This window comes from Equus przewalskii, chromosome 21 (assembly GCF_037783145.1).
Source record: "Equus przewalskii isolate Varuska chromosome 21, EquPr2, whole genome shotgun sequence".
Classification (NCBI taxonomy): Eukaryota; Metazoa; Chordata; class Mammalia; order Perissodactyla; family Equidae; genus Equus; species Equus przewalskii.
The window spans coordinates 24,077,449-24,100,041 of NC_091851.1; the positions used below are offsets into that span (position 1 = coordinate 24,077,449).

The 22,593-nt window shown below is 45.9% G+C and overlaps 1 protein-coding gene across 1 annotated transcript; it reads left to right on the forward strand.

Moving 5' to 3' along the window:
* Positions 1 to 2,038: 2,038 nt before the first annotated feature.
* BPIFA3 (BPI fold containing family A member 3) lies at positions 2,039 to 18,384 on the forward strand. The gene is made up of 8 exons (XM_070589128.1): positions 2,039 to 2,075; positions 2,247 to 2,385; positions 12,271 to 12,421; positions 14,231 to 14,338; positions 14,989 to 15,138; positions 16,335 to 16,419; positions 16,848 to 16,911; positions 17,457 to 18,384. The coding sequence occupies exons 2-8, from the start codon at positions 2,262 to 2,264 to the stop codon at positions 17,489 to 17,491; spliced, it is 717 nt and encodes a 238-aa protein (XP_070445229.1). The 5' UTR covers positions 2,039 to 2,075; positions 2,247 to 2,261; the 3' UTR covers positions 17,492 to 18,384.
* The last annotated feature ends 4,209 nt before the right edge of the window (positions 18,385 to 22,593 follow it).

Sequence of the window (22,593 nt, forward strand, 5' to 3'; positions counted from 1 at the left end):
ACAGCCGTGCTCTCATATGCAAACATGCTCGAGAGAGGTGGCTCCTTGACACGCTGTGCACTGTCCCAGGCACCCTGTCTGGGTCCTTTGTACTTGGTGGCATTCACTCTGCCAGCCTCCCTGGTTTACAGGTGCGAAAGCTGAGGCTCAGAGAAGTGAGGATGAGGATGAGGATGACAGCAACCATAGCAACATCCCCTCTAATCCTCACTGCAGCCCCGGGAGACACACCCCTCCCTGCAAAGGAGGAAACGGAGGCTCAGGGAAGGGAAGGAGCTTGCCCAGGACCACACAGTTGGCAAGGAGATGAGCCCAGATTCTCACCCCAGTGCCACCTCGAGTTTCCTGGCATGAGGTAGAGTTTCTCAAGACAGGCGGGAATCGGACCTTGGCAGTCAATGCTGCAGGAGCACAGATGGGAAAGAGGCCAAGGGGTTGGGTGCAGTCAGGGAAGGCTGTCTGGAAGAGGAAGTGTGGACTGGGCCTTGGGACAGAGAGGCTGTGATATTGTCCAGAGGGCTAGGCCTATGATCACCCTCCTTTTACAGAACTGGAAACTGAGTCTGCCAAGAGGGAGAGCCAGGCTTCACCCTGGTCTGTGTGACTCGGAAACCCACTCTCTTAACCACCGCGCGATGATGTTTCAAGCTGGCTCCAAATCCCAGGCCCACCCCTGAGCAGTGCCAGCCTGCCCCCTTGTCATGCACCAGGCTCAGAATGTCAACACCCTCCATGTTGTCATTTCTTTAGACTCGGCCTTGAGAACCACAACCCATAGTGGGGCAGGACTGACAACTCCCCACACCCCCATGTTCAGACCAATAAAGAGCCAAGGACAGTAGGTTTGCTCCTCCCAACAGTGCCCACTCTTCTCCAATTTTCTTGACAAAAAGTAACAGAATCCCAACTGGTTACACAAGTCCAGGGAGACTAGAAAAGTACATGTCAAAGTAACCGATATTCTACAAGCAGCCCCAAGGGGACATGAACCCCAAGAGAGTCACCCTGAACTGATGCTTTCAGTAGAATCTCTTAGGAAACCCGAGTGAAGTGCCCTGACCATCCCAGGGCTTCTGTGGAATTCGGGCAGGACCCTACCTGTGTGTGACAGAAAACTTCGGCGGGTTTTAAGCAGAGGAGCGTATGGTCTGAATAGGTCTTAAAACAATTGCTCAGGCTGCTGTGTGCAAAAGAGGTTGTAGGTGGGCAGGGGAAGAAGCTGGGTAGGACCAAGCCCCAGGGAAGAACCAGGTAGGACACCCCTGCAGTAATTCAGGCCAAAATGGTGGCTGAGGAGGATTCGTTAGGCGTGGTCAGAGTCCAGAAGTGTTGATAGGATTTCCTGACAGATGGTTGTGGGAGATGAGGAAAGAGGAGTCAGGGGGACTCCAGGGCTGGGGCCAGAGCAACTGGATGGGCTGTGGTGCCATTTCTTGACATGGGGAGGACAGGGAGATTTGCACTGAATTCTCTCCTACACCCAACCCCAGAGCAATGAGGTATACCTAATGCTTTGGCTTCAAGGCTCTCTGTGCCCCTCCTGTAAGTCTTATCGACAAACCATGAATCAATCCACCCAATCATTCCTTCATTCATTCGTTCATTTGCATCATTTAACAAACATTCATTAGTATCTACTGGATGGTAAACAAGGGAGGTACGGGGCACATGAGGATTAATTAGACTCACACCTTGCCCATAAGAAACTGATAATTTGGTAGGGGATTCACAGATCAGCCATCCTTACTCATTCATGTATTCAGTCATTTAGTCACTCAACAAACATTCACTAGCACGTAATTTCTGGCAAGCAAGCATCATGGCAGGCATTGAGGATAATCTTGCCCTTAAGAAAGTCCTAGTCCCATTGGAGAGCCTGGGATTAGCCATCCTCACCCGTTCATTCATTCCTTTATTTATTCACTGAGAGTCACCAACATCCAGCCTGTGCAGGGTCTGGGAGAGGACTCCTGCTAGATGACCCAACAGTGGGCTCTGCTGGGCGTCTCCAAGCAACAAGGCCTCCCTCTGCAGCCCTGGCCTCCCCACAGGGTTCCACCTGCTGCCCTTACCATGTGAGCAAGCCCCAGGGACAGCTGCCAGAGCCCGTCACAACACCTCCCCACAGCATGCTGGGGTTGACTCTGGTGTCATCTTCCCACGGAAAACCATGAGTCCATCCCTCCGGGTGGCCACCCACACAGCCATCAGCCTGGGTACCATCTGACCCTTCTTGACACCTGCAGGTCCCAGAATCGAAGATGCATCCACTCTGGAGGCTCCTGGTCCTCCTCAGCTTGCTGGCCTTGCCCTCGGCCCTACACGAGCAGCCCTGGCCTGGCCTGGCCAAGGCCCACATGGACAGCAAGTCTGCCCTGGCGAGACGTAAGCTGAGCCCGCACTCTGCCCATTGTCACAGGGTGGGAGGGGAAGCATCGTCTGGGCCCACCACTGACTTGCTGGGTGACCTCGGGTCAGTCACGTCCCCTCCTTTCTTCTTTTTTTCCTTAGACCTCACCTCAAGTACAGAAAATTGAGGTTGAGCTGATCATATGCCAATTCATAGCACGTCATCATCGTCACGAATCACCACAAAGTCCCTTTTTGTTTTATCTTATGTATTTTCAACTTTCCCTCTCATCCTCACTCCCATTTGCCACTCCCCGGCAGGCACCGCACCGTGTTTAATATATGTGTTTAAGTATGTCCACATCCTTATGAAAATGAAACATGCAGTGTTTTGATTTACATAAATGGTACTGCCATATAGATATCATTGTTTTTTATTATTTTCATTGGACACTCTGCTGTTGACGTCTCTGGCTTCAGACTGGTGCAGAGAAGTCCATGAGATTCCTCCTTTTCACCACCACTTGGCCGTTCCCCTTGGGATGGACTCTTGAGTTGTCTCTCGTTCCCCACTATTACAAACTACATTGAGATGAACATCCCTGCACGGGTCCCTGTTAGGATCTGGGGGAGAATTTCTCTGCAATATACCCAGAAAGGGGATGGCTGGGCACTTGGGCAGGTGCTAACTCAATTTAACTAAAGACTGCCAGATTGCTCTCTAGAATGGCTGTGCCTGTCTACACTGGCTCCAGTAATAAACAAGCATAACTGTCTCTCCGTCTTTCCCAACTCTGGGGAGTATCCATCTTAACCAGTCTACTTAGGCTGCCATAACAAGATACCACAGACCAAGTGGCTAAAACAAGAGACATTTATTTTCCCACAGTTCGAGCTGGAAGTCCAAGATGGAGGTGCCCACAGCATTGGTTTCTGAGGAAGCCTCTCTTCTTGGCTGCAGATGGCTACCTTCTTGCTGTGTCCTCACCTATGTGTGTGCACAGAGAGAGAGAGTGCATCTTGGTGTCTCTTCCTCTTCTTAGAAGAACACCAGTCCTATCAGATTAGGCCCCACCGTTATGACCTCATTTAACCCTGATCACCTCCTTGAAGGCCCTGGCTCCAGTATAGTCACACTGGAGGGCTGGGCTCAATATGTAAAGGGTGGAGGGGCACAATTCAGTCCATAACTCCATCTCTCAAATTGTTGCCAGTCTGATGTATAGTTGAGTGATGTCTAATTGTTTTAACTTGACTTGACCTAATTAGTTTGAGCATCTTCTTGAAATTTTGTTAGCCATTTTGATTTCTTTGAATTCTCTATTCTTATCTTTTGACCATTTTTCTGTTTACTTTCCTTTCTTTTTCTTTTATTCCCCTTCACTTAAGGAGATGTTAATTTATTCTTAACATTAGTCTCTTGGCAGGTCTAAGCACTGCTAACATTTCTCCCAAAATGTCATCTATTCACTTTATTTGTAGGTCCTACATTGAACAAGAATATTTTCAAACTCATCAAAATTTCATCTTATGGTTTCTGTTTGATGAGTCCTAAGCCCTTGTCCCTATCCCAGACACATTCTGCTTTGTTATTCCTAATAGCTTTCCAGTTTACCTTTCACATGTCGGTTTTTAGTCCATCTGGAGGCCATCTTTATGTATGTTTATGTGCATGAGTTAGAGGGCCAGCTTCCCCCGTCTCCATGTAACGAGTCCATTTTCTCAGCCCGTCTGCTTCATCATCAAGTTTCCAAACACACAGATTCCCTTCTGAGCTCTGTACTCTGTGTCTCTGTAACTGTTTCAACACCAATAACATAATATTTTAAATACTACATCTTTGTAAAATGCGGTTTTATCTGATGGACCTTTCTTCCTCCAAATGAATTTTGGGATGTGTTGAATTCCTTAAAAGAGAAAAAAAAATCATCTGGAAATTTGATTGGGGTTACATTGAATTTGTTTGTTAATTTAGAGAGAATTAACATTTTCGCAATATTGTCACACAATCACAACCTTAGTATAGCTCTCAGTTTATTCAGATTTTACCGTATGACCCTTAATAGAATTTTAAAGCCCTATAAACATCTTAAGCACGTTTTGTTAAATTGATTCCTAGAGAACTTATAGTTTTGTTGCTACGGTAAATATTCCCTGACTTTCTATTATATTTTCTAGTTGGTACACGAGAGGAAAGCTGATGATTTTTGAAAATTAATCTGCTGTCCAAAAGCCTTGCTGACCTCTTCTTAGTTCTAATGGTTTGTCTTATTTATTCTGTTGGATTTTCTAGCTAAAGGGTTATGTCATCTGCAAATAGTGACAGTTTTCTCTCTTCTCTTCTAAACCTTATACTTTCTGTGACTCTTTCATACCTTGCGGTATAGCTAAGACTCCTATGGGGTGGGAATGTGTCTAGAATTCTCCACTAAGTATGATATTTCCTGTAGACTTTTGGAATATAGTTTTCAGCATGTTAAGAAAGTCCCCTTACATTCCTAGTTTTCTGAATTTTTCTGAATCATAAATCAGTATTGGCCTTTAACAAATATTTTTCTGCATACAAGATTTAATCCGTTGTTTCCTCTAATCCATTAATGTGATAAAACATATTAATAGATTTTCTGATGTTGAACCCATTCTAGCATTTCTGGAATAAATATGATATTTTTCTAATGTACTATAATGAAATATTTATAATGTACTATTTTTATAATGTATCTATAATGTAGCATACTAAAATATGATATTTTACAGGGTAATAGGATATTTTTCAATATACTATTAGCTGTTAGATTTCTTAGCTAACGATTTATTTAGGATTTTAGCACATTTTTCATACCTAAACTTGATGTGTGACTTTCTTTCCTTGTACTGTCCTTGAGGCTAGGCAATTTGTACCAGGCTCATAAAACAAATTTGGCACTTTCTTATTTTTCTAATTTCTCTCACAATTACCTCTTCTTAAAAGTTTGCTGTAACCCTTCCATAAAACCATCTAGATCAAAAGCTTTTTGAGAATGAGATCCTCAGTTGCTATTTCTATTTCTTAATGGTTTTAGATTATGAATGTTTCCCATTTTCCCTCATCATAACTTGGCATTTTATGGTTTGTCATCAATGTATCCATTTCAATTAGGTTATCAAATACATTCCTGTGTTGTTGTGGGCCTCGGTATCCCCATCTGTACAATGGGTGAAGTTAGAATGGGGCTGCTTTTGAGACCTAAATGAAGGAAAGTACATGCAAAGTGCTTTTCCACCTGTGAATATATTTATCGCTACAACCACCTCTCATGTATCAGTTAGGATGCTTAGGTGCAAGTGACAGAAAACCCAACTCAACCTGACTGAAACAATAAAAAGAGCTATACCATGTAACTGAAAGTCAATGGCATGGCAAAATCCAGGTTGGGTTCAATCAGCAGCTCAAAGCTGCGATCCAGAACTGGATTTTGTCCATTTTTTAGCTCCACTATCATCCTGGTTTCATCCTCAGGCTGCTGGTCCCCCGTGTGGTAGGAAAATGGAGGCCAGTGGCCTTTGCAGCTACAGGCTGTCCTGTTCCTTATCAGTAGGAGAAAGAGAAGACACATTTTTCTCAAACATGAAACAGAAGATCTTCTGCTTAGGCTAATAAGGCCAACCTGGGTCACATGCCAACTTTAAACCTGAAAGAGTCACCGTGTAGTAATGGCTCAGATAATCAACAGGCTCATCTGGACCAGGAATTGGAGAGAGTGCCTGAGTCAAAACAGAGTTAAGATGGGAATATAGGATGGATGGAATGATAGGAAGGATGGATTGGAGAGTGCATGGATGGGAGAATGGATGGGAGGATGAATGGATATTGGATATGTGGATAGATGGAGGATGGATGTGAGGATGGATGGATGTGAGGATGGATGGATGGGAGGGTGGATGGAAGGATGAATTGATGGGTGGATATTGGATAGATGAGTAGGTAAAGGATAGATGGATATATCAAAGGATACTGCATTGGCAACTACTAGTGAAGGGTGCTCACAAATTCCCCTGAGCTAGTATCATCATTAACCAAGGACTACTAAGAGTTCTAGGCGTACCAACAGTTCCACTCTACCCTTGAAAGTGTTAGGTTAATGAATGTCTCTCCTACTAAACAGAAAACTGATTTGTGTCTTTAGTGCCCAGCACAGGGCCTGACACCCAGTAGATGCCCAATAAATATTCTTTGCATGAATGGTCTCAATGTTCTTCACAAGAATCCTATGAAATTGGTATTCTCACTGCCCCTATTATACAGATGAGGAAATCATCACTCTGGTTGCTGACAGAACTTGGATTTGAACCCAGATCTGTGACTCCAGACATACTTTCTTGTAAACATAAGGTGCTGAAAGTGGGTCAGGGAGCTGGCCCTGGGGATGCGGGGGTTGAGCTATAACAGTGCTTTCTGCAGTAACCCATAGGTCTCAGTGTGGGACCTGATCACAGGGAGGGTCAAGTCAGTGAAATCAATGTGTCCAGTGGTGAGCTCCAAGGTCCGTCAGAGCTGGGCCCGCATCCTGGGCAGGAGAGTCTAGAGCCAAGACATGCAGGACCTAAGTATGTCCATAGCTTTTAAAATTCTCTTCCTTTTGGGATTCGTTCTTTTCTGCTGGTAGCTCCACTCAGTCCTGCAGTTTATTCCAGGCCTGGGGTGGGAGGATTTGCATTTCTTCTCTCCTTATTTGCCCACCTACTTTTTATTTATTTGTTTGTTTGTTTCTTTGTTTTTTATTGTGGTAACTGGTTTATAACATTATATAAATTTCAGGTCTACATCATTATGTATTTCAATTCCTGTGTAGATTACATCATGTTCACCAGCAAAGGACTAATTACCATCCATAATGATACACATGTGCCTAATCACCCCTTTCACCCTCCTCCCTCCCCACTTCCCCTCTGGTAACCACCAATCCAATCTCTGTCTCTATGTGATTGTTGTTGTTTTTGTCTTCTACTTATGAGTGAGATCATACGGTATTTGGCTTTCTCCTTCTGACTTATTTCACTTAGCATTATACCCTCAAGGTCCATCCGTGTTGTCACAAATGGCCAGATTTCATCATTTCTTATGGCTGAGTAGTATTCCATTGTGTGTATATACCACATCTTCTTTACCCATTCATCCCTTGATGGGCACCTAGGTCACCTCGAAGTCTTGGCTATTGTGAATAATGCCGCAGTGAACAAAGGGATGCATGTGTCTTGACGCATCCCTATTTTCATGTTCTTTGGATAAATATCCAGCAGTGGAATAGCTGAATCGTATGGTAGTTCTATTCTTAATTTTTTGAGAAATCTCCATACTGTTTTCCATAGTGGCTGCAGCAGTTAGCGCTCACACCAGCAGTGTATGAGAGTTCCCCTCTTTCCACGTCCTCTCCAGCACTATTTCCTGCCTTATTAATTATAGCCATTCTGACAAGAGTGAGGTGATATCTCATTGTAGTTTGGATTTGCATTTCCCTGTTAATTAAGGATGTTGAACATCTTCTGATGCGCCTGTTGGCCATCTGTATATCTTCTTTGGAGAAATGTCTGTTCAGATCTTTTGCTCATTTTTTAATTGGGTTCTTGGTTTTTTTGCTGTTGTGATGTGTAGGTTCTTTGCATATTTTGGATATTAACCCCTTATCAGATATATGGTTTGCAAAAATCTTCTCCCAATTGTTAGGTTGTCTTTTTGTTTTGCTGATGGTTTCTTTTACCATGTAGAAGGTTTTTAGTTTAATGTAGATCCATTTGTTTGTTTTTCCTATTGCCTCCCTCCCTCGGTCAGACATGATACTTGAAAATATGCTGCTAAGACTGACATTGAAGAGTGTATTGCCTATGTTTTCTTCTAGAAGTTTCATGGTTTTGGGTCCTACATTCAAGTCTTTAATCCATTTTGAGTTACTTCTTGTGTATGGTGTAAGATAATGGTCTACTTTCATTCTTTTGCATTTGGCTGTCCAGTTTTCCCACCACTATTTATTGAAGAGACTTTCCTTTCTCCATTGTATGTTCTTGGCTCCCTTGTTGAAAATTTGCTGTCCATAGATGTGTGCGTTTATTTCTGGGCTCTCCATTCTGTTTCATTGATCCATGTGTCTGTTTTTGTGCCAGTACCACACTGTTTGGGTTACTATAGCTTTGTAGTATATTTTGAAATCAGGGTGTGTGATACCTCCCACTTTGTTCTTTTTACTCAGAATTCCTTTGGTTATTTGGGGTCTTTTGTTCTTCCATGTAAGTTTTAAGAATCTTTGTTCTATTCCTGTGAAAACTGCTGTTGGAAGTTTAATAGGGATTGCATTGAATCTGTAGATTGCTTTAGGAAGTATGGACATTTTAACTATGTTAATTCTCCCAATCCAAGAGCATGGAATATCTTTCCATTCTTTGTGTCTTCTTAAATTTCTTTCCACAACGTTTTATAGTTTTCAATGTACAGATCTTTCACCTCTGTGGTTAAGTTTATTCCTAGGTGTTTTATTCTTTTTGTTGCAATTGTAAACGTAATTGTACTCTTAATTTCTCTTTCTGATACTTTGACGTTAGTGTATAGAAACACAACTGGTTTTTGTATGTTGAGTTTGTATCCTGCAATTTTACCATATTCATTTATTATTTCTAAAATTTTTAGTGGATTCCTTGGCTTTTCTATATATAAAATCATGCCGTCTGCAAATAGTGAAAGTTTCACTTCTTCCTTTCCAATTTGGATCCCTTTTACTTCTTTTTCTTGCCTGATTGCTCCAGCTAGGACTTCCAATACTATGTTAAATAAGAGTGGTGAAAGTGGGCATCCTTGTCTGGCTCCTGTTCTTAGAGGGATAGATTTCAGTTTTTCTCCATTGAGATTGATGTTAGCTGTGGGTTTGCCATATACGGCCTTTATTATGTTGAGGTACTTTCCTTCTACATCCATTTTAGTCAGAGTTTTTATCATAAATGGATGCTGTATCTTGTCAAATGCTTTCTCTGCATCTATTGAGATGATCATGTGATTTTTATTCTTCATTTTGTTAATTGGTGTATCACATTGATTGGTTTGTGGATGTTGAACCATCCCTGCATCCCTGGAGTAAATCCCACTTGATCATGGTGTATGGTTGTTTTAATGTATTGTTGTACTCGATTTGCCAGTGTTTTGTTGGGGATTTTTGCACCAATGTACATCAGTGATATTGGCCTGGAATTTTCTTGTTTCATGTTCTCCTTGTCTAGTTTAGGTTTCAGGGTAATGTTGGCTTCATAGAATGAGTTAGGAAGCCTCCCCTCCTCTTCAACGTCTTGGAAGAGTTTGAGAAGGATAGGTATTAAGTATTCTTTGGATGTTGGGTAGAATTCACGAGGGAAGCCATCTGGTCCTGGACTCTTATTTTCTGGGAGGTTTTTGATTACTGTTGCAATCTCCTTACTGGTGATTTGTCTATTCAAATTCTCTATTTCCTCTTGATTCAGTTTTGGAAGGTTGTATGATTCTAAGAATTTATCCGTTTCTTCTAGATTATCCAATTTGTTGGCATATAGTTTTTCATAGTATTCTCTTATATTCTTTTGTATTTCTGAGCTGTCTTCTCTCATTTCTCCTCTTTCATTTCTGATTTTATTTATTTGAGCCTTCACTCTTTTTTCCTTGGTGAGTCTAGCTAAAGATTTGTCAATTTTGTTTATCTTTTCAAAGAACGAGCTTTTGGTTTCATTGACTTTTTCTATTGTATTCTTAGTCTCTATTTCATTTATTTCCTCTCTGATTTTTATTATTTCCTTCCTTTTACTGATTTTAGGCTTTATTTGTTCTTCTTTCTCCAGTTCCTTTAGGTGCATTATTGGATTGTTTAATTGAGATTTTTCTTGTTTGTTGAGGTAGGCTTGTATTGCTATAAACTTCCCTCTAAGAACCGTTTTTGCTGTATCCCATAAATTTTGGCATGTTTTATTTTCCTTTTCAATTGTCTCCAGGTATTTTTTTATTTCTCCTTTGATTTCTCCATTGACCCAATTGTTGTTCAGTAGCATTTTGTTTAATCTCCACATATTTGTGGCTTTTCTGATTTTCTTCCTGTGGCTGATTTCTCGTTTCATGCCATTGTGCTCAGAAAGGTGCTTGGTATTGTTTCAATCTTCTTAATTTACTGAGACTTGTTTTGTGCCTAATATGTGATGTATCCTGAAGAATGTTCCATATGCATTTGAAAAGAATGTGTATTCTGCACTTTTTGGATGGGATGTTCTGTATTAATCTATTAAGTCCGTCTGGACTAATGTGTCATTTAAGGCTAATATTTCCGTATTGATCTTCTGTTTCAATGATCTATCCATTGGTGTAAGTCGACTGTTAAAGTCCCCTACTATTATTGTATTACTAATTCTCCTTTTAGGTCTTTTAATAATTCCTTTTTATATTTAGGTGCTCCTATGTTGGGTTCATAGATATTTACAAGTGTTATATCCTCTTGTTGGATTGTTCCCTTTATCATTATGTAGTAGTCTTCCTTGTCTCATGTTAGAGTTTTTGTTTTAAAGTCTATTTTGTCTGATATAAGTATTGCTACCTCAGCTTTCTTCTCATTGCCATTTGCATGGAGTATCTTTTTCCATCCCTTCACTTTCAGTTTGTGAGTGTCTTTTGTATGCAGCATATACATGGGTCTCATTTCTTTATCCAATCGATCACCCTATGCCTTTCGATTGGAGGATTTAGTTCATTGACATTTCAAGTCGCTATTGATAAATATGTACTTATTGCCATCTTGTTGCTTTTTTTCTGGGTCTTTTATTAGTTCTTCTCTGTTTCCTTCTTCTTCTCTTGCTCTCTTCCCTTGTGGTTTGATGGCTTTCTTTAGTATTATGTTTGGGTTTCTTTCTCTTAATTTTTTGTGTACTTATTATAGGTTTCTTTTTTATCTTTTCCAATTCTTTGTTGAAGTTCTCACTGAGTTCATCCATTCTTCTCCCACAATGAGTGAGCATCCTCATGACTGTTTGTTTGAACTCTTTCTCAGGTAGATTGTTTATCTCTGTTTTGTTTAGTTCTTTTCCTGGGATTTTGTCCTATTCCCTTACTTGGAACATATTCCTTTGCCTCCTCATTTTGCCTCATTCTCTTTGCTTATATATGTGCATTAGCTAGGTCAGCTACATCTCTGGGCCTTGGAGAGGTGGCCTTATGTAATCAATGCCTTATGAGGCCCAGCCCTGTGCTTCCCACTCGTCACCAGTTCCAAATGTTCCAGGAGTGTCCTCTTTATGGGCTATTTGTGTCCTTCTGTTGTGGCAGGGTTGCTCTTGCTGCTGGTGCCCAAGGAGGCTAGGCTGTCCCCCTGGCCAGCTGGTTGTAGTGTTCAGCTGCAGGTGGCTGGTATGGTCCCTTCAGTCACTTTATCAGAGATGGGGAGCCCCAGAACAGTCAGTTGCAACAGCTAATAGCACATTCCTGTGGCAATTTTCCTGTTAAGTGATCAGGCCCCCAGGATGGCTGATTTCTAGGCTCAGGGGCTTACAGTTGGTGTAGGCCTCCAGTCTGCAAGGCTCTTATCAGCTGTCTCAGGACTGCAGCTGAGTGTTTGCCCACCTATGTTTCTCTTCAACATTTATTGTGATCTACATCCTGTATGCCAGGCTCTGTGTCCCAGATTCAGCAATATGGCATTGGGGGAACTTTCAACCATAACCTCTTCTTTGAGGAGCGTGGCCTGCCAGACCCTCTGCAGGTGCATCACATCAACTCTGCAAAGTAAATTTCGCAAATCAAGAATGTGGGTCTCAGGGTTGGGGGTGGGGGAATGACAGGCACCAATCACTCAGCAAGAAATGGGTGCACCAGCCTGCAACCTAGGTCTCCTGACTCCAAACTCCCCATGTTTTCCATGACATTGTGCCATGTCCTTTGTCCATTGCCAGTTATTTCCCAGGGCCTCATGAAGCACAACGCAGAAGGCCGAATCCGGAATATCTGTCTCCTAGACAGTCTGAATGTCTCAGGCCAGATGGCCCCAGGGGTGGTGGGCTGGCTAATTAGCAGCATGAAGCTTCAGCAGCGTCAAGAAGGCAGGTGAGACCCTGAACCCCAGCCCTGGCCCAGGAACTCTTTGTAAAGCTCTGGGTCAGAACTCAGAGCTGAGGGGATGGAGGTACAAGGCCTGTGAAGAGGGAAGGAAAAGGAAGATTAGAAGGAGGAGATGTAAGGCCCAATACAAGACGAGTAAGTACCCCAAAACAAGGGGTCATTTGGGGAGGCAGCTTATCAGGGTAATTAAAAGTGAAGGCTTGGAAATAAAAGTTTCTGCATTTAAATCCTGGCTCTGCCACCAGCCTTAGAGAAGTTGCTGGACCACTCTGGCCTCATCTATAACAACGGTACACAGAGAACATAGCCTGGATAAACATCTGGGGTGCCAAAGGACCTCAGGACTAGAGTCAGACATTTGAACCCCACTCTCTTGCTTGACAGCTGTGGGACTCCTGGCAAGGCATTTGAGCAACCTGAGCTTGGGCCTCTGATCCTCATCAGTGAAATGGGCATGAGAACTGTCCCCGCCCACAGGAGGGGTTGGGAGCTTTCTCTGCTGCACAAGGCCACTGGTTACTCCATTAACTATGCAGAACTGGGCCTGTCCTGCTCACCTCCCCTGTCCCTCAGCTTCCCACTCTCCAAGCTGCTCAATTGCATCTGCAGCCTCGAGCTCCCATCTCTCTGATTCAAATCCCTCACTCTCTCCATTTCATGAGCACCAGTGCTCACCAACAGGGTTCTCCTTGACGTGTGCAGTTGCAATCACCTCTCTTCATTCATTCCTTTAACAGTTGTCATAATTATTTGTTGAGCGCCTACTGCATACCAGGACCTGGGCTGGGTGTGAGGAATATAGCTATAGACCAGACACAGGGTCACTGCGTTTTTGGATCTCGCATCCTCGTTAGCGAGATAGGCCCTGGAAGTAAACAACTAATTTCAGATGGAGGGATGTATCCAAGAGAAAGTTAGCAAGGTAAGGGGTGAGAGAGTGAGGGGCTGATCAGGAGGCCTTTCTAAAGAAGTAACCCTTAAGTAGAAACTTGAATGAAGGGAAGGAAGTGAGAGACTTGAAGGAAATGGGGAGTGGAGAATGCAAAGGCCCTGAGGCAGGGAAGAGACTGGTGTGTTTGAGGAAGAGAAAAAGTCCTATGTGGCTGGGTGAGAAGGGGGAGGATGGTAGGAGATGGGGTCGCAGAGGCAGATGGGCCAGACCTGCAAGTCTTAAGAGCTATGGTGTGGCGTTTGGGTTTTATTCCAAGGGCAGTGAGAAACCAGTGGAGAATGTTGAGTGACGGAGTGTTAGGGCCCCTGTGGCTGCCACATGGAGAAAAGTTTGCAGAGAGACCAAGTTCATGACAAGGAGCCAGAAACTAGAGCATCTCCAGGCAAGAAGTGATGGTGACCTGGACCAGGTGAAAGTGACAGAGGTGGTGGGAAGAGGCCAAGTTCAGGATATATTTTGCAGGCAGAGACAACTTGATTCTCTGGCAGGTTGCATGTGGAAGTGAGGGCTGGAGAGAAGTCACAGATAGCTCCTGGGGTGTGGCTCTGGGCACCTGGTTGATGGTGGGGCCGTCTTGTGAGAGGGGAGGCTTGGTCTGAGAACAAGCCCAGGGTCTGGGTCTGCAGTTGGCTGTGGGTTGCACAGATCAGCTGTATCTATCAGGAGACCCTGGGACAGCGTGCAGCCCGGGGTTCCTGCCCTCAGAGCAGCTGTAAAAGGATCTGACTCCAAATCCCACTGCCGGGCCCTTTCTACAGACGGTCCAGGCTTGTTTCTCAGTCCAAGACCTTCACGTCTGTGGTCCCTCCCTCTTGCGGGGCCTCTGCTCTCTCCTTGTGCAGCGCCAACATCACCAACATTCAGCTGGACTGTGGCGAGATCTGGATGTCTTTCCAGAAGGAGTGGTTCTCTGCAAACTTCTCCCTTGAATTCGACACTGACATGAGACTGTGAGTCACACAGAAGTGGGGTCTGAGGGGTGCTGCTCCTCCTGATGGGAACCTGGCATCTGCGGGGGAGGGGAATTTGGAAACCTGGGGACCCAGATCTATCTGACACCAACCTGGTTTCAAATCTTGGATTCTGAACTCACTGGCTGTGTGATCTTGGACAAGTCACTGCATGTCTCTGTTCCTTGGTTTCTTCAGCTGGCATGTGGATGGCCATCAGTGGTCAGTGGGGGCAGGTCATTTGTTCATTTAAACCTACGTGAGATCACTAACGGACTTAAAAAAAGGGAAATTCTAATTATCTTATCATCCTTTCCTCCTCCTGTTCAAACCATCCTATAACATCCATTGCTCCCAAGGAAAGGGAGGCTGCAGCTAAGCGGTGAGGATTTTAAAAATAAGATTAACTCTCAGCTTCTGAATTTCCAAAGGCCCCTAATCTGGTCTATTTAAAGGACTTTCAGAAGCCGCTCTGGCTCATAGCAGTTTTCTCATAATCACCGACTGCAGGATTCAACATGCAGGCCAGGAGGAGCCCAGGGGGCCGGTTTGTCCTTTTGTCTAAAGAGCCACTCTTCTCCTCAGCTGCTTCCACCCCTGCTCTTCCTCCGTCTCCTGCCCTTTCCCCTCCTCCTCTCTCTTGTCCCCAGGCCCTTCAACGACAAGATCATAAAGGCGCATGTGCACACGAACCTCGTTGTGGAGTTCTGGCTGGAGAAAGACGAGTTTGGCCGGAGGGATCTGGTGATAGGCGATTGCGGCGTGGAGCCCGGCAGCGTCCAGACGACAGTCCTGACTCAGTAAGGTCCCAGCTGCCCCTCCCCAGGGTGACCATTCCTAGCTGCGGCCACACAGCTCCACCACCTCCCGGATGAGCCCCAAATGGATCTCACCCTTTCCCCAGGATCTGCTCTCCTCCCACGTCCCCACCTCAGTGTCGGCCCTGCCGCCTCCCAGAAGCCAGACTCTCCCTCCTCACTCCCCACAGCCCCTCTTCACCCGCTCCCATCAGTGACCTCCTGGCCGCCCCCACTTGCTCCCTTTCTCTCCATCCCACAGCCACAGCCCCCGGCTCATAGTCCACTTCCTGGACAGTTGTGGGAGCCTCCTCCACCTTCCTCTGACTCAGACTTCGCCTCCTCCAGTGCATTCTCTCCTGCAGCAGCAGTAACTTTCTAACACAGAAAACTGGTCATGACTGTGGCCCCTGCTCCTAACCCTCCAGTGGTTCTCCAGAGCCCTCTGGATGAACAGCAAACTGATGATGTCACTCAAGGCCCTACTGTGCTCTCCCCTGCCCTACTCTGCAGGCCTCTGCCCTCTAATGTCTCAGAAGGAACCATCCCTCCTTCAACATGCCATGCATTTGCAGACCACTGTGCCTTTGCACGTGCTGATCCTTTGCCTGGAATACCCTTCCCTTCTTCTCTAAAGCTCCTCCTCATCCCTCATTCATTCAACAAATATTTACTGAGAGCCTACCGTGTGCCAGGCACGGCGTGCTTGATGCCAGAGATACAGTGGTGAACAAGACAGAAAAAACAGGTAAATGAAGATCCCTACCCCGGCTGACCAAGTCTGCCAACCTCAGCACACTGAGTCCCTCAAGGGCAAGATTTACATCAGGTTTCTCTCTGGAATTCCAGGATGCTGGAAACAACGAAGTCTTAGGTAGATGTCCATTCATTTATTCATCTGACTTTCACTGAATGCCTAGATCATACCAGTTGCTCATGGACAGGACAGTGCAGGGGGCAGACTGTGGACCCTGGAGCTCTGCTGACCTTGTTCTAGTCTATTCAACACTTACAGGCCATGTGACCTCAGACAAGTGGCATCATCCCTCTGAATCGCCCTTTTTTGCTGATGGTGATGCCTCCTGGACAGGGCTGGCAGAGGATGCAACGACTGTCTGAGGTGTACTCAACACTTAGCACCTGGCATTTATACTGCCCATGTTTATCTGTCCATTCTGTACATCTGCCTCTCTTTCTAGAGATTGCCCACCAAAGATGAAACATTTTCTCCGCAACCTCAGACACAATCTGAAAAAAGTTATCCCACACCAGGTAGAAAGTCAGGTAAGCCTGAGAAAAATATTTTTTCCGTGGGTATCCTTGAGTGTGAGGGTCGGGGCATATCTAATGGCAGCCCAGCAAAGAGTTTCAAACCCTAGGTAACAGAACCTGAAAGACCTCTTAAAAATTTCAGTTTTGCCATCTACTGGCTGGGTGTCCTTGAGCAAGTGACTTAGCCTTGCAGAGCCTCAGTTTTCTCATCTGTAGCATGGGAACCAGTATGGTCCCTAGCTGATAGAGATGTCACAGGGATTGAGAGAGACAAAGCAAGAAAGTGCTGTGCATGGCATGTGGTTGGCGATTAATACAAGGCAACACTCTTGCCATGATTCCTTGTGGAAATCCAGTGGAGTCTAAGCTTCTAGCCACAGGCCTCTAGCCTTCTTTTCCCGGTCTCTGGTCTGACCCTTCTGTCTGTGCTGCTGGCCCAGGTGTGTCCTCTGACCGGTGAAGTCCTCAGGCAGCTGGATGTGAAACTGTTGAAAAGCCTCATGGGTGAGTCTGTGTGTCCATCCAGGGAGGCGGACTCAGGACTGGAAGACGGCTGGAGGAGGTGCCCCCACGGAGCTCCCAGCGAGGCCTGCTCAGGGGGGTCTGCATGTGCTCTGAGATCTCTTAGAGGTGACCATATCATGATGACCATTACTGTCCTGTGAGAAAGCTGGGACAGCAGAGGGGATCCCTACCAAGCCGGCTGTGCCCCACCAAGTCACTCACACCTACCACTCACCAGAGCTTGTGGCTTCTCCCAAGATTTCCACTCAATCCTTCAGGGAGCACTGGCCCCACCCCAGACTGAGACCACCCCCCTTGAGCTGCAGATAAACAGATACGGTCCCCGCCCTCACGGGGCTCACAGTCTCGAGAATGGAAGACAACAAGAAGCGCATCACTAGCTATCACTTGGAAAGAGTTCTAACACAAATGCTCCTGGCACTGGCCCTTGGTCAGCATGGATGGATGAGAGTCCCCTTCAGTGGGGATCTAGGATTTGGAGGGACAGACATGCTGGTGAGTGACACTGCCTCTTCTCCTTACAGAACAGGCTGCTGCTCAGGAACTCAACCAGCTGTGAAACAGCCAACCCCCTACATGTCAGACTTAGTGTCCTCCAGCGATGCACTGATGATTATTAGAGGGAGATTCCACACCTTGGGACCTTACGCCTTCCTTAGATTGTGGCTTCCACTGACCCGAAAACGTTGACCACAGGCCCTGTGGACATCCCGTCCTCTCCCATAATAAATTCTAGCTCTGAAGGTGCAGGGGTCCCCCAGCCTGGGCCCTGAGGTTTAGGTTCCAGAAGTAAACTTGATGAAGGTCCATCTTGATACTAAATATGCCTGCATTTGCTCATCAGCCCAGAAGTATCTGAGAACATACTCTTTTCCAGTAATTTGGAGCCAGAAACCCATCTATGGGTTTACTCATCAATGCAGGGAAGGCCCTGTGGAGATTTCCCATTCCCTCATTCAGTCCACCCACACTTATTGAGCACCTCCTACATGCCAAGCACTTTTTGGGCTCCAAGGGAGTGTAGAGAAAGGGTGACGGAGTGGAAAAGCATAAATTTGGCACTGAGTTCAAATTCAATCCAGCCCAAAGAGCAGTTCCATGAGGGTGTGGACCGTGTGCGCTGGGGAGACCAATGACCCCCGCCCCAGTGCAGGGCTGGCACAGCGTGTGAGCTCAGCAAATACCTGAGCTTAAATGATGGATGAATGCTGGTCCTATGACTCACTAGCTAGGTTTGGGACAAGGCACTTTCCCTTTTGCTCTTCCTCACCTGCAAAATGGGAACAGAAATCTCACAGGATGTGGAGCAACAGGGGCCCTCACACTTTGGGTGGGAGGTGAGTCGTACGACCACTTTATAGAACCAAATGGCGCAGACCACACAGGACTTAACCTCCACAGCACAGGGCCAGGCTCTAACAAAAATTTTTAAAATAAAAAATATTTACCATGCGGGATGTTTGTAGGAGTATGTGGAAAAATTTGCAATGTTTATTGTGTGCTAGTTCCATGGGAAATGCTTATTAAACGTCATTTGATTCATTGTTAATTATTTGATTAATGACTCTTCAATTCTTAAGTATTGATTCCCTCCTCCACCCAAGGGGAGGGAAAGTATACTGAGAAATCAAGGGGAGATAACATGGACGTATTAATAATAGGAGCACACACATGTTAAGACTTGGCGTGTGCCAAGCTGGGTGCTCAGAGCTTCATTCAGCATCTCAGCAAATCCTCACAGCAACCCCATGAAGTACAAACCTGCTATCCTATTTTATGCATGAGGACACTGGGCTCAGAGAGAGAAAGTCCCTCGCCCAAGGTCACACAGCCAGGAAAGACCAAGTTGACTGCACTCAGCCAGCCACACTCTAGAGCCTACACTTCTGACCACTGTGAATGCCCCCTGCAGCCTTCCCTCCCTTCCTTCTGACACCTCCCCACACGCTGAGGGGAAACGATGAAATACGTGCTCAGCTGGATTGACAAGCTCAGAGAAGGAAGTGTCCAGAGGTCAGAGATGAAAATATGGAGAGAGCTCTTTCAATTCTGACTCCCTAATCAGAAATGCTTCGCTGGGGATTTGGAAGCCTAAACACCCAAGTTCACTCAGATGCTTCCCCTTGACAGCCTTGAGTTTATGGGGATTTTCCTGCTCGTGATTCAAAGAGCAAACATGGGAGGGTGGGTCCCATCCTCCAGCGAGCTTGCCTGGTCCCTCAGTGAAGTCTGCTTTTGTCTGCCTTCCTCCTGACCCATCCTGGACAGATTGGGGGTCTCCTTCATCAAGGGGCCTCCTTGGGTTTCTCCCATTCTCTTTGCTTTCATTTTAAGGTTCCTGGAGCCATGACCTCAACGTGTCTTCTCCTGAAAAAGCTTGTTGCATAGTGGACCTCTATTATGATACTGGGTTGGGGTGTAATTTAAGCAGAAATTCAGCCCTGAGTGCTCAGATTCATGCCCGAGCGCTCCCTGTCTGTGCCTGTAACTTCCAGGCCCTTCCACTGCAGAGCTCGGATTCTGTGCCAGGGATTGGGCTGCGTGCTGCATGTAGCTCCACGTAACCCTCTCCCAGCCCTGGATGTGGGTGCCGTCAGCTCCACATAGACGATAGATGAGGACAGATGATAGATGAGGAAACCATGGCTCAATGAAGGAAATCCTCATGCCCACGTCCCTGGCTGAGCTGGACTTGGAATCCCGACTGCCTGATTTCTTGGGTGGGGAGGCTCCAGAGAACATGAGCGGGCACTTTCTGAACTGAAGACTCTCAGATGCAAACTTGCTCCTGAAGTAAAGAACACGAAAACCAGACAGCCCCAAGGACAGTCTGACATCACCTCTTCCCTCTGAGGTGACCTTGGGCAGATCACTGTCCTCCCTGAGCCTCAGTGCCCCCACAGGGTTCTTAGAGATGGGATAAAGTGCTAGTGTGTCATAGAAAGCTATTATAATTATTAGCTGTAAATGTAGGGAGGAAGATTAATCTCCAAGGTAAGTGGAACTTGACTTAAGCAAACTCTGCTTAAGAAAATTTATTATTTTCTCATCAAAATTGGAGCACGTAGCTCTCAGTGAACGCTTTTTTCCCTCTACCCCTCAAGAAAACCACTGGGGTTTCTAAAGCCGTCGGAAGACCCCCCTCCAACTCAGCCCCCTCCTGACCTTCCTCCCAGGAAACAGAACCAGCAACCCACTCCCACGTTCTAGAGAACAGACCTTGCACAGGTCAGAGCCGCTTGAAAAATAAAATTAACTCCTCCCTTTATAAATGGATCTCTTGATTCAAAAAACGATACCAGTAAAGGCTCTCAACCACAGCCACAATCTGATATGCAGGAAGAAAGGAGCACCCCCTGCAGTTTCTGAGGAACACATAGGGAAGGCACTGACATCACCAACACGGAAAACACTGTCTCCAAATGTGAGCGGCATGGCCTTCCACGTTTCCTCACGCCCCACGACTCCTGCCCTGCTCGGGGCAGTGGAACATGCAGCCCTGTGGCTTCAAGGAAGGGCAACTTTGGCAGAAGCAGAGAGAAATCTTTTGAGTTTCCACAGCCCGGGTCTTTGACAAACAGTAGTGACAGAGAGCAGATCAGTGGGTGGGGGAGGGTGTGACTATAAAAGGGCGGGAAGAGGGGGTTTTGGGGGTGATGGAGCTGTTCTATATCCTGATCATTATGGCAGCTACATAAACCCACACAAGAGTTAATATTCATAGAAATGTGCACCAAGAGAAAAAAACTAATTTGACTGCACGTTAATTTTTTTGAAAGAGTTTTTTAAGTCTTGGTTTTTCAATTTCAAATCTCAGAGCATAGGTGACATCAAGAATAGCACATATACAATGAATTGAAGCAAGGGTCCCTGCCCCCAAGACTAAAACACTCCGCATGTTGTGTTGGTGGAGTGTGAGAATCCAAGAGAAATTAAGAGAACATAGTTCTGGTGAGTTCTGGAAAGTGTCTCATGCCCTTGCGACTCCCCAGGCAAAACCTGGCGTGGGAGGAGGAACACAGAAAACCTAAGTCGGTGGATTGAAGAACAGAGGGTGAATCTGCCCCTGTTCCCCTCCAGAGCCGAACGAGATGACGAGACCCCAGGGAGAGAAGGGTAACTGGAGGGTCCAGAGGGGTCCAGGTAGATGGGCTGGGCTGGCTCCCCCTGGTCCTGCCCAACAAATCAAGAAACAGCAGAAACTCCGGGTGTCTAACAAGGGAATGAGAAGTAAATGCTAAATCAGAGAGGCATCTGGACAGGAGGGAAGCACAGGGTCTCCTCCATCGGGGACCAGATGGCATGTGGATGTCTCTGTATTTCCAGTCAGAACAGGGACAGGGCAGCCTCCTTCAGATGCCTCCGCACAAATGAAGTCTCTAGAAGAGAAAGAAAATCCCAGGGGGAAATGGGGAAGTTTCTGTTGCCCAGCAAAATGTCATTTGATATGGTAACAAAAGTATAGATATATTAGAAAAATGTCTAGACACGTGAGTTTATGGACAGGATTCCCACCAGCTCCCCCGACGTTATCCCCCACAGCCCTGTGAGGTAGATATCACCCTCCCCTTTCACAGATGCGGAAACTGGAGCTCAAGACTTGGAGAGACTTGACTGGGTCACAGCATTTGAAGCAGGGCCATCTGTGCCCAAATCCGTCCCTTTTCTGCCAGAATAACAGAAGCCGCCTCCTGGCTTCAAATCAGAGGCTGTAAGAGCCCAGTAACTGGCTGCACAGACTTAATCAGTCCCTTGACTTATCTGCCTCTGTTTCCCCAAAAGACAGTAGTAACTTGACCCCACCCATGAGAGTTGCGCCAAGATAAAAACTGGGACGTGTCAGAATTGCACCAAGATAACAAAAACTAGGACCCCTTTGAGGATGACTGACAGCATACAAGCTGTGGGAAGACTCTAGCAAGTGCTTGAATGGATAATGGAGTTCAAAGCCAACGCCCTGGCCCCTCAGAGTAGTTGGCCAGACTCTCTCAGGAAGTGGGAGTGGTTCCAGTGAAGGCCTGGAGGGAGGGAGTGCAGTGTGGCTCACTGATTACGGGAGAATCAGACACAAGAGTGAATTCTGACTCCACCACTCACTTGCTGTGTGTCCTTGTGAGGTAGTCACCCTCTCTGAACCTCAGTCATCTTATCTGACAATTGAGAGAAAACAATACGAACTACTCCTAAAAAGACGAGGTTCAAATATGGAGACCCCCCCGCACATAAAGGATCCTCAGTAAATGTGTGTTTCCTCCTTCTCTCTCTGCTTTTGCTCATAAGGTGTTAGGTTCCACAGGGCAAGACATGCTCTCGCCACTGTAAGACCTTGATCTCTCCATGCCTCAGTACTTTCATCTGTAAAACAGACTCTAAAGGCCCAACTGGTGTGGACAAATGCTGCTACTTCCTTTGGGGAAGGGAGGAAGAAAGGGTAAAGGTAGAGACCAGGATGCACAGCATCCCTCAGGCCTGGGAAGCTGGAAAGACTTTTCCAGGATATAAAAGTGAAATTTCAGAAAAGTGTGAAATTCAAGGATGCAGCAAAGCAAAATGGTCAGTGAGTGTTTGGAAGGCATCTTTGTCCATCAGCTCAGTGACTCAGAGAAAGGACCGGAGTGTAGATGCCTCGGTCCCATCCCACTGTGCAACTCTGGATGTGTC

What these genes read in the sequence shown, in the direction of transcription:
- BPIFA3 (XM_070589128.1), top strand. Translation starts at nt 2,262, where the DNA reads ATGCATCCACTCTGGAGGCTCCTGGTCCTCCTCAGCTTGCTGGCCTTG. An exon ending in CAAGTCTGCCCTGGCGAGAC is followed by an intron (nt 2,386 to 12,270) that starts GTAAGCTGAGCC and finishes GTCCATTGCCAG; the next exon opens with TTATTTCCCAGGGCCTCATG. An exon ending in TTCGACACTGACATGAGACT is followed by an intron (nt 14,339 to 14,988) that starts GTGAGTCACACA and finishes TCTTGTCCCCAG; the next exon opens with GCCCTTCAACGACAAGATCA.